The 11,147-nt window shown below is 28.9% G+C and overlaps 1 protein-coding gene across 1 annotated transcript; it reads left to right on the top strand.

The window, feature by feature from the left end:
• Positions 1-3,010: 3,010 nt before the first annotated feature.
• LOC107471249 (UDP-glycosyltransferase 83A1) lies at positions 3,011-5,532 on the top strand. The gene is made up of 2 exons (XM_016090702.3): positions 3,011-3,531; positions 4,071-5,532. Exons 1-2 carry the CDS (start codon positions 3,048-3,050, stop codon positions 4,943-4,945), a joined length of 1,359 nt encoding a protein of 452 aa, XP_015946188.1. The 5' UTR covers positions 3,011-3,047; the 3' UTR covers positions 4,946-5,532.
• The last annotated feature ends 5,615 nt before the right edge of the window (positions 5,533-11,147 follow it).

Here is an 11,147-nt window from a genome sequence, read left to right as displayed (position 1 = left end):
TATTTTAGTTTTATTCTCAATATTTATAATTTACAATCATTTTATTCTTGTGTTTAAATTTTTCTGGTCAAACTATAATTAATACTTTTTTTTTAATTTTATCCTTCATATCATAATCTTTTTCAATATATTCTTCTCTCTTCCAAAATACCTTCTCCCAAACCATTATAGTCGTTAGCATTATTTTCTTCCTCTAATCTTATTTAGAGATAAATAAAAATAAGATATAACAAAAAATTCTATTCAATTCACACTAAAATCATCAATATGATTGGGTCTAATATTTATAATTTTTTTAAACTTTAATTTGATCCGATCCAATCCATATTTAAATCGAATATGGGACATATTCGCAAAAGATAAATATATTTTTTAAAGTTTATTTTTATTAAAAAATTAATAAATTTTTTTATTCTTTTAAACATGTTTATTTTTAAAATAATATTAAACATATCTTTTAAATAATAAAAATAAAATAATACAATATATATGATAATTACTAATTAAAAACTTAAAATAAAACATAAAAAAATATTTACTTATTTATTTTTGCAGATCTGCGAGTATGTCAATCGGATATATGAATACCTATATAAAATTCACAATACAATTTTATTAGTGTGTAAATCTGATTTATATCTACAATTTTCAGATCAAATTTAAATAAATACTATAAATATACAAATCAAATCCAATCCATAAACACCTGTAATCTTTATCTCCAATTTCAACCATATTTCCATCCACTCTCTTCTCCTGTCTCTCAATATTCATATATGGTGTCTTGGAGAAAACCATGACAACCCCGTTGTTCATGTACTAATTTGTTGTTACTATTAATCATTAATTATTAATTAATATTAATTATCATGGTTCATGTATTAATATAGTTGATTTTTTTGTGTTTATGATTCACAAATCTTTAAGAATACAAGAGCAAGCCTGGAGGTAATCCACACAAAGACGGTGATGAGCTATACAGAATGGCGTGGTGGTGATTCTGAGGGAGGCTGTTGATAGGTTTGGGGTGTTAGGTGTTGGTTTGGTTGGTAGCTCGTTGTGTGTCTTCTTCTTTATTTTATGCTCCACTTTAATGTGTTGAGCTTTCTATGTTTCAAAAAAAAATGATTATAGCAGAATAAGAGAACCGTGATATAATGGATCTGGACGGTGAAGTCATGGTTTGTGGCTACGAAAATGTTTAAGTTATGTGGTATTCTTGAAAACTTCAAATCATATAGCCGTGCGTCGTGCACTAAGTTAAAAGCATATATCAGTGGTGGGTGGGTAGTAGAATATTTTCATAGTGATGATGGTGACGATGTTGAGATGTTGATATGGAGATAGAGTTGGGCTAAAGAAAGTGAGAGTGAGCGAAGATAAAGTTGAAATTGGAAACAAAGGGAAAAAATTGATGACAATGGAGGTAGGGCTGGTAATGGGTAGGATAAGGTAGAGTTTGGATCCTACTTTAATCTTATTCGTGAGTTGAAAATTTCATTAAAATTTTACTTTATTTTATCTGCGGGTTGAGAATCTCTCAATTCTAATCCTACTCGCATCCTAATAGTATGTTTGTTTGAGATGAAAATGAGAGGAAGAAAAAGAAAGGGAAAGAAATTGAAAGGAAAATAGTTATTTTCCCTTGTTTGGTTGAGGAGAGAAATGGGAGAGGAAAGAAAATGAATGGAAAAATATTGGTGGGGTCCACTCATTTTTTTCCCTCCAACAATAGAGAGAAAATGAAGAGAAAACTAATTCTCTCTCTCTACTTCTAATATTACCCCTTTACTTTTTTCAATATATTTTATAATATAAGGGTAAACATGTCTTTTTATACCATTTCTTTTCTTCTTATTTTTCTTTCATCCAAATACATCTAAAGAAAATAAAAATTCACTCAATTTCTTTCCTTTTCTTTCTTTCCTTTCTATTTCTTTCCTCTCTATTTCTTTCCTTCCAACCAAACATAACCTAAGAAAGATGTGGAGAAGGAGATAGTTGATAATGATGACAAAGGCAAAAAAAAAAAAAGAAAACACCGTAAAAACAGAGTGTATTTGTTGACATGGAGATAAAAATGATGTTTTGGTTGAACGTTCACATTTTAAGTGTATTATAGCATTACAAATATATAAAAAATGTATCCAACATATATCTTACCTCTTACGTGTTATTAGAATAATGATATGTATCCAACAAACTCCTTATATGTTGTCAGAATAATAATATGTGTCTAACATATATTTTACGTGTTAATTTTTTATCTATAAAATTAATCCACTACTTATAATTACAAAAAAAGTACCAATATTTTTCTATATGAAAAAAATAACCTTAAAAAACCACTCGGTATATAAATTTGGCTTAGTTAAAGTTTATAAAAAAATTAATTATTTAGTATTTCTCTTCTTGGAATTGAATTAAATAATTAATAAACGTAGATCACGTGGATAGTAAGTAACTATGAAGTACTGACACTTTGCTGAGTTGTCGTGTCTGCGTGTCGGACACATTTTGGATACGACATTCACCGATACTTGTCTGACACGCATGTCTACTGTGTTCAAAACGTGTTTCAATAAAAAATAAAAAAAAATTTCAGACATACTTGGATACACCTAAATACCATCACGTGTCAGCGTGTCCGATCTTAATCTTAAGATATATTCTTAAAATAAATTTAGATATAGTATATATTATTATTTATTAAAACAAAAATATTTTAAATAATTGATATAATTAAAATAAGAATTAAAAATAATTTAAAAAATTAATTTATATTTTAATATCAATAAAATATTAAAATATCATTACGATTTATCTAAAAAATACTTTATATTTTATATGTACGCGTATTTCGGTGTTATATAAAATTTTAAAATTGGCGTGTCAATTCTGTCATGTCGTGTCAATATTGACAGCAACGATAGACAAGTCTTGTGAAAAACCACCACAAGTAAATAAATAAAGAAATAAAGAAATGGAGAACCATCAAAGTCATTTGACCACAAAATTAAAGAAAGGCGTGAGGCGTAGTCATCATCATGATTAGCACTCCAACAGTGCTAGTCGTGCCATTTCCAGCTCAAGGCCATGTAAACCCCATGATGAGCCTTTCACATAAGCTGCTTGACCATGGATGCAATATCATCTTTGTCAACTCAGACTTCAACCATAAGAGAGTGGTGAGATCCATGGACAACAATGATGGATCATCTTCACCAATCAAATTGGTGTCAATCCCAGATGGGTTGGGACCTGACCATGACAGAGTCCATGTAGGAGAGTTATGTGACTCCATATTGAGGACCATGCCTTCAGAGCTTGAGAAGCTCATAGAAGATCTTCAATTGAATGAGGGCATTAAAGTAACTTGCATTGTTGCTGATGTGTGTATGGGTTGGGCATTGGAAATTGCACGAAAAGTGGGAATCAAAGGTGCATTCTTTTGGTCTGCGGCAGCATCTACGTTTGTGTTGCAGTATAACGCTCCCAAGCTTATTGCTGATGGCATCTTAGACTCTGATGGTAATGTATATAATATTAGACTTTAATTTTGATACATTAGCAGCATAAAATAATTTATGGTAAATAATTTTAGGTAAGTTTTATAGTACTTTGTTATGGTGTTTAAATTGTTTAACTTATTTTTTAAAATAAAAAATAAAATATTTAAAATAAAAAATAAATTATATAAAATTTATTAAATATTATTTATTTATTTTTTTTTATTAAATTATGACATCTATTCAAATGAAGATGTTAAAAACATCTTTTTATAAAGAGTCTTGTGTAAAAATTGTGTTTTATTTGTTTGACCACACTTTAAAAAAAATATTTTTATAACATATCAAATTAAACTCTACAATTCATCATCTAATAATAAAAAGATGTATCTTTATATAAAAACAATTATAAAATCTCTTCCATAATAGTATCTACCTTAAATTATTTTATAGTGATAATGTATCAAAATTAAATTCATAATATTAATAATTTAATATCACACCTCATCACAAACACACATGTTGTATTCCTTTGGTTAAAAAATAAGTTTTGAACTGCAGGATTTCAGATTTCAAAAAAACCATTATGGTTATCCTCTTGCATTCCTGGTATGGACATCAGATCTAGTTGGTGGCGAAATCTCTTTGATCCGTCAGCTGAAAAGAGAATGTTTAAATATGTGGTGCGCTGCATGCGTGATTCAAATTTGACAGAGTGGTATCTCTGTAACAGCATTCAAGAACTTGAACCTGAAGCATTTTCCTTAGCACCAAAACTATTATCTCCAATAGGCCCATTGTTGACAAGGGCAACTACAAAATCATCTGGACAATTCTGGAAAGAAGATGTATCTTGCATGAGTTGGCTAGATCAACAACCTCATTGTTCTGTAGTTTATGTTGCATTTGGTAGTCACACTCTATTTGATCAAAGACAATTCACAGAACTTGCACTTGGACTTGAACTCACCAATAGACCCTTTCTTTGGGTTGTGCGTCAAGATCCTAATTGCGCCAATAAAATGTGTCTCCCTCTTGAATTCAAGGGTTATAGAGGTAAAATAACTGGATGGGCTCCTCAAAAGAAGGTGCTAAGTCACCCTGCTATAGCTTGTTTTGTAAGTCATTGCGGTTGGAATTCGATTATGGAGGGTTTGTCTAATGGAGTGCCTCTCCTGTGTTGGCCGTATTTCGCAGACCAACTTTTCAACAAGAATTATGTTTGTGATGCATTGAAGGTTGGGATGGGATTTGATTCGGATGAAAAGGGATTAGTGTCACGTAAAGAGATAAAGGCAAAAGTGGATGAGTTGCTTAGTAATGAGAATACAAGATCAACGTCTCATAAGCTGATGGAGAAGCTAAAGCACAATATGGAAGAAGGAAGTACTTCTTCAAAGAACTTAAGCATGTTTCTTACTTGGTTGAAAGGATAATTAAGGATTGGCCTCTATTATGCTCTATTAAGGATTGCTGGCTAGTTGTTTCTTTATGAATATGTAATAATAAGAAAAAACAGTTCATGAGTTTCTATGTGAGTTCACATGACAGGTTTGGTGCGCTTGGCTGAAGAGTGCTGATAGAACATGAGTTTTTTTTGGAGATAGTCAAAGAGCTGTTTCAGAGTTGGACGCAAGTGCTTGGCCATAATTCTGAACAAAAGAAGTCGTTGGTAGGATTCTTTGCAGTTATCTGAAATAGTTGGCTGGAATAGAATAGCAAAATATTTCAGAACTCTGAGACAGATGTTGAGTGTATCAAGAATAAGTCGTTTTTGAATTACAGAGAATGACGTAGTGTTGATCCGTTTGATTGTTGATGGCAATGCCGGAGAGGACAACAGATTATATCGTGTTCATTCTGTATTTATTGTCTTATTTAGTGTTGTGTTTTGTTCCCTCATGCTCTACTTTACTGTGTTGAGCTTCCTTTCTTCAAAAAAAATTTTCTATATCATATTGTTGCATTTTTAGTTGACTTTGTTCTATTATTGGAATTAATGTAATATTAATGGAGTTTTGCACGGTGCATGTTATGATGGACAGGGAAAACGATGAAGAGATAATTCTCAATGAGGGATGGTTGGATAGCTATCACACAAAATATATCATTTTATTTTTATTTATTTTTAAAATGAGATTAAATACTTCTCTTCATTCTATGCATGCAAAAACCTCTATCTTTATCATAGAATTGGCCTTAACGTATAATGTTTTTTGAATTGTTAGATAATGGAGGGCCAACTTAAGATTAGTTGCAAGAACTATGTTAGATTTCACTTAGGTGCAAGGATAATGTATATATGATGTGTGTTGTGAGATGAACTGTGAAACCATATGATGGTGATGAGCATAAGTAATTTATTTATAGATGGAATAGAGAACAGTTAGAATTTTAGTACATGTGTAGAAAACCTGAGTTCCACTATCTTATTTTATCTTGTCCCTTAATTTTTTGAACAAGACACCATTACTTAATGGAAGAATAATAAAATTAGAGCCTGCTATTGCAATGTATTCAGTCCAAATGACTATTTAGGAATATTTTGTTGGTTTTTTAGTCTATATATTTCTTGTTAGGACAATTATTAGGAAACATAGGAAATGACAAAATTATAGTATATCCAAAAAATATAAGCAAAACAGTAAGACAATTAATTTCTTTCAGAACGCTAGATTTTGTTTTTTTGACATAACCGACACTTGATGAAGGTGGAAAGAGAACAGAAACCTACGTAAAAACCAAATGGGGTAAAGTAACTTTTTTATAGGAATGGCGAGGTATGCCTTATTCGCGGATACTCAATCCGATTTAATTCTATCCGCTATGAATATGATAGGATGTGAATTCAGGTATGTTTTATACTCATATTTTTAATATATTATATGATGATATTTTTTTAAAAAAATTAAAACAACTATTAAATTAATTATTTAAATCATTAATTTAGTATGTTTGTTATTTAAAGAGTAATGTTGTAATTTACAAAAATTTGGAATTAAAATAAAATAACAAAATATTTATTTTTATTTGTGTTATTTTAATTTTATTAAGAATTTGATGATCATGTTATTTATAATTTTATATTAAATTTTTTAAAATTTTGTTATTTTTAATTTTAATTTAAATTTAATTTTTTATTTTTATTTTATTAATATATATAAAATATAGAATATTTGAGTTTTAAAAAAAAAATTTAACCTATAAATAAAACTATAATAAAATTCAAATTCTACTCTCCCCTAACTATCTCCGTCCTATTTATCATCAACCAAAATAGAAGTGTCCCAAAATGCTAGAATTTTTATTTCTCACAAAATGATGACGCTTTCATGTTTTGGAAGAGGGATTAATTAATTAATTTGTCTTAGTCTTAACATGTGCCAAATAGTAGCCATATTAGCACATTTGGCGAAAGATACGGAAGCAATCTATAAAGACGTCATTTGGCATAAAGTATTATAACTATAAGTATTTAATTTAAAATTTTTTAAAGATTAATTTTGAGTATATTTTTCTTTTTCGGAATAAGTATTTTTTTAAATTGATAAAAAATTTTAAAAATACTTCTAAAAATTTTATTTTGTATTAATTCTTTTTAAAAAGTTATTTTCAAAAAATTTAAAATTAATTCAACAATAATAGTTAAAAAATTAGGAGCTAATAATCCTAGACTATTGTTAAATTAATCCTAAATTTTTGAAAATTAATTGTCGAAAAAGTTTAAGGGGATAGCACTTTTATTAAAATTTAGCCCATACTTAATCAGTAAAAAAGTGAGTGATCCTACACTATTAGATATAATCTCACACTATTAAAAATATTAATAATGACTAATTGATTATTACAAATTACAAAATCTACCGCCTAGTACTCCTCTTAATTATCACGGATAAATTTGATACAAATTAAAAAAATAGAAAAGTATATAGAACCAACTCCTGATCAGCAAAAAATGGAACAACTTAATTAATTATAATTAGTCTTATTAATTTATAATTTAAAGTATTTTTTAAATTATTGTTAACTACATTCAAATTTGAATGGGAGATACGCTAGTGATATTCCAGGAGAAAATCATGAAACAGACCCAATGAGCCTTCAGTCTCACTATCCTCCTTCTCTCTCCAACTAGCGGCCGTTCTCCTTTTCTCTCCCTCAAAAAGCATAGCTGCCTACCTCCTCTACCGTCTTCACCCAATAACTCAAGCTGTGTCGCCGTCGTCACTCCTCCACCGTACTTGATCGCATCATATACCTATGTTCATTTGCAACAGTGAAGGTTATTTTGTATTTATTCAACCTTGTTCTCTTGTTCTCTTCACATATTTACAGGAATTATTTGCTTGAAACTAATTAGAAGATACACCATTGCAGATAGGTTGAAATATGAAAGACTTTATAATAAAGGCGTTGACTCCTCCATGGCGAGTGAAGGTTTCAAGCAGCCGAAATAATCTACCATAGTTTCAAGTGAATGAAGATTTGAGATCATGAACAATTATAAAAATATAGAAAAAAACATTCATTTAATATGAAAAAAAAAACATTCTAATGCTTAACAAAAGAAATATCCAGTTATATTTTGAGAAAAATAATTAGATATCTATAAAAATTAAAAAAAATTATGAAATTCTTAAAGAAATCGAAATATTCACATTTGCAATACAAAAAAATTTAAAAAATATATAAAAGAACATCCATTTACTATAAAAAAGAAACATTCTGATACTTAGTAGAAAAAACATCTTAATGTCTAGCATAAGTACCATCCACATAGAGGTTTTGGATTCACCCAGAGGCATTTGGCTGGTACCCTCTTAGTTCCCTAGTATTGTTGTAAAAAAAATTAGAATAAAATTGAAATAAAATAAAATTTTAAATTATTTTTAAAATTTTTAACAAACTTTAAGAATAAAAAATATTTTATTTTTTGAGAGTACTTCTATCTATTTAAATAATTTTTTAGAGATAATACTCAATTCGGTCCCTGAATTTGCATACGAATATCAACTTAGTCCCTAAAATTTTAATTGCCTTTTTTAGTTCCTAAACTTTACGACCATGACTCATGTTAGTCCTTGAAATAATTTTCAATGTATAGCCGTTAATAGAGCGTTGTTATGGACAGGCGGATGCCACGTAAACTCTATAAAATGATGTTGTTTTGGTTTTTACACTCAAATAACCTAAAAATAATATTATAAGTGGTGTTTATCGAAACTTTACCTAACAAAACAAGTGATGCGACATCATTTTTGAGCTATTTGAATGCCAAAACTAAAACTACATCATTTCAATGCTCCATTAACGTTTGTGAACTAAAAATAGTCTTAAGGCACATTTATAAAATTTGGAGACTAAATAAAAGTAATTAAAATTTCAGGGACGACTAAATTGAGACTCACGTACAAGTTCAGGACCAAATTAAATATTAACTCAATTTTTTACCATCACCAAGATTTTTTTTATATAACTTGAAATTATTATAGTCAATAGAAGAAGGAAAAGTATGAGGAATCAATGGAATATTTTGTACAATGGAGGTTTATGGAGTATTAGAGATATAACCATTAGTGTTATATTTTTCCATCAGTTGAAGCTTTTGGGATGAGTGGTATTATGACATGATATTAGAGCGCTAGATCTGACAGATTAAGAGTTCAATCTTTGGTGAACCCAAAATCAGTTTATACTTTTGAGAAGATGTTTATTATCCCTAGTATTCGGATGATTATTCTAAATAGTATAAAAGATGTTCATTTTGTAACTCAATAGCCCATTGTACACATTGTACAAATCCATAGAAGAATTATGCGAATGAATTATGTTTAAAAATATACGTTAATCTAAAACCAAGTATGATTATGAGTATTATTATCAATAAAATATCCTCAATGCAGAATTAATATAAAATTTGTACGTACTAAGATTCTTAATCATAATTCATGCACAATTTTTTTTTTGTTAAAATGGCTTTTATTATATATAATTTATAATTTTTTTATTTTTAAGATTCGAAAAAAAACCTCTTTTCTCACCCTTATTCAGCAACATTCGTCTTCTCTCTTTGCAATTAGGAACTCAGCGCAGTTCCTCCTTTTTGACATCATTTTCACCATACCTTCAACAGTAGCAATAACATAGTACTACTGCATTTGAAATAACATGAAAAAGTATCACTGGAATTTGTGTAGCATTACCAGTATGTTTTTAGTTTCATAGAAAAACTACTATTTGGGTCATTGATTCATGTTTGTGACCGCATTAAAAGTGATATTGGTGAAGTGAAATTGATTAAGGCAATAAAAGAGACTTCGGGGACTGTAAAATTAATTGGATGAGCTTATTTATTGATTTTCTAATTCATCAACAATTCTAAACTCTATGAACTGACATCTTTATTTTGGCTTTGATAGATTTTTAATTAGGAACTTTCTAACTGGACCACTGCCCGATTGAATATCTAAACCAGATTTTGTGTAAGTTGTGTTCCAAATACTACTACACTATTCCTTGAATTAAATTTTATCATTTTTATCTTTGTCTTGTTAAATATTACCCTTACACTGGTTATTGTTCGTTTTCTCTTTTGAGTGAATATAAAACTTTTATTTTACACATTTGGAAACTCTTAGCTAATATGATTGTGCTTCTTCAAGATTTCAACTCAACTCTGTTTATTGGACAAAGACACTACTTTAGCGTTTATCAAATTTTAAAATACATAAATTTTGAGAGTATCTCCAAAAGTTGAAACCATTCATTGCACTTTTATATATGTTCGGCTTATTTTCCCTCCCCCTCTCTGTTTAGTATAAAGTATGAAGCATGTTTTTTAAAATATTAAGAAAAGGCAACTTTTTAGTAACATGCCATACTATGTTTTTGGTTCATCATAATATGGTCTAGAATTATGTTATCAGAGCAACTGAAGTACTTTGAAGAAAATATTTTTAAGATTTTTGGTGCTCCACCTATACAAGTAAAAAAGTAATTTTATATATTTCTTTCCATTCTATTAATTCTATATTATAAACAATTGGTTCATGAAAGATATACTAATTTGATATTAAATTGGTGACACTTATAGTAAATAAATAGGAGAAGTAGTGCATAAGAAGTACTATAAATCTTATCACATCTTGAGCATATATCTTGCTAGTGACATATATTGTTGTTGAAATAAATCACCTAGCCTTAAAAATAGGTTTAAATTTCTATATGACCTTAGAAGAATGCGGTAGACGAGAATTGATGCTAGAATGGATGTCTATCGGATATTATTACGATTTTGTTAAGCAATGAGTGTTCCATGAAGTCAATAAATATAGTACATAAATATAATGTATTGCTGCTTCTTAGATTCTGAACTCATCCCATGAATTTTATTTAGAAATTTCTCATTTAACAACTTCAGCATAAAAGTCAGAAGAGCCAGGTTGTCAACAGAGAAGCAGGTAAGAATTCATACATTTATGCATTTTTAACTTCTTCTTTCTTCTTTATGGGTGTAAAATTTTAGAAGTATATATGATCTTAGCCATAAAATATTTTTCATAGGAATTTGTTTGCATCCAAGACAATCTAAATATTAAGAAAGAACTTCACATATGAAAAGAAAAAGTAAAGGAGCAA

Source organism: Arachis duranensis, chromosome 10, assembly GCF_000817695.3.
Source record: "Arachis duranensis cultivar V14167 chromosome 10, aradu.V14167.gnm2.J7QH, whole genome shotgun sequence".
Taxonomy (NCBI): domain Eukaryota; kingdom Viridiplantae; phylum Streptophyta; class Magnoliopsida; order Fabales; family Fabaceae; genus Arachis; species Arachis duranensis.
This window is presented reverse-complemented; position numbering and strand designations above follow the sequence as displayed.